At 48.7% G+C, this 690-nt stretch overlaps 1 protein-coding gene across 1 annotated transcript in view; it reads right to left on the bottom strand. All coding sequences in view use genetic code 11, as the record gives it.

The window, feature by feature from the left end:
* Window positions 1–161: 161 nt before the first annotated feature.
* Window positions 162–690, bottom strand: part of EGR_01920 (Transcription activator BRG1) — a gene marked incomplete at both ends in the record, with an annotated part of 10,419 nt that continues 9,890 nt past the window's right edge. The window contains one exon of the mRNA XM_024491169.1: window positions 162–496. Coding sequence (XP_024354312.1) covers window positions 162–496 — 335 coding nt within the window. The remainder of the gene's footprint in view (window positions 497–690) is intronic.

The following is a 690-nucleotide window of genomic DNA, read 5'->3' as shown; positions in this document are numbered from 1 at the left end:
AAAAAAACTTTGTTGACACAGTCAAACAAACGCAAACACACAGTGACGCACAATACCTAAGTTGGTAATAATGAAGAGAGAAATTGAGAAGAAACGCGCAGGGCCGGAGGGGGAGATAAGGAATAAAATACGGATGAGGGGGGGAGCGGTGGTAGCAGCGCTCAATAATCGTCATCGTCATCCTCATCCAGACCATCATCCTCCACGTCCTCCTCATCCGAATTGTCGTAAACTATTGGTTTGCTGGTACTACGAGCCTTTCGTGGAGGTAGTAGGGATGAAGAAGTCGAGGCAGAGACGTCTGCATTATCGCCCTCTACCACCGACGGTATAGCAGTCACCGACGCTGAAGTACTCATGGAGGGCCCACACGAGGTGCCAGACGTCGTAGCATAGGACTCGGACATCATCACCTTTGAATGAAGCAGAGAGGGCTTCCTGGAAGTGCTGCTTTTGCGTGACTTTGTGCTGAAGGATCCACGACTTGTGCTATCGTCTAGAGAACGCCAAAGCGAAGGTTAGGAAGTTCAAGACAAACTGGGATTCGACTTCCTACATACCCGTAAAAAGGGATGTGGAAAACGAGTGCATTTTTGATTGCTTGAAAAGCACTTCCGGCCTCAAAACAAATGGGAAGTCTCTGACCAACTTAAACCCCCGGGATAAATCCGACTTTCGGATTGCAGAGGA

This window comes from Echinococcus granulosus (assembly GCF_000524195.1).
Source record: "Echinococcus granulosus chromosome Unknown EG_S00008, whole genome shotgun sequence".
NCBI classification, from domain to species: domain Eukaryota; kingdom Metazoa; phylum Platyhelminthes; class Cestoda; order Cyclophyllidea; family Taeniidae; genus Echinococcus; species Echinococcus granulosus.
The sequence above is the reverse complement of the archived record's forward strand: the minus strand, read 5'-3'. Positions and strand labels throughout refer to the sequence as shown.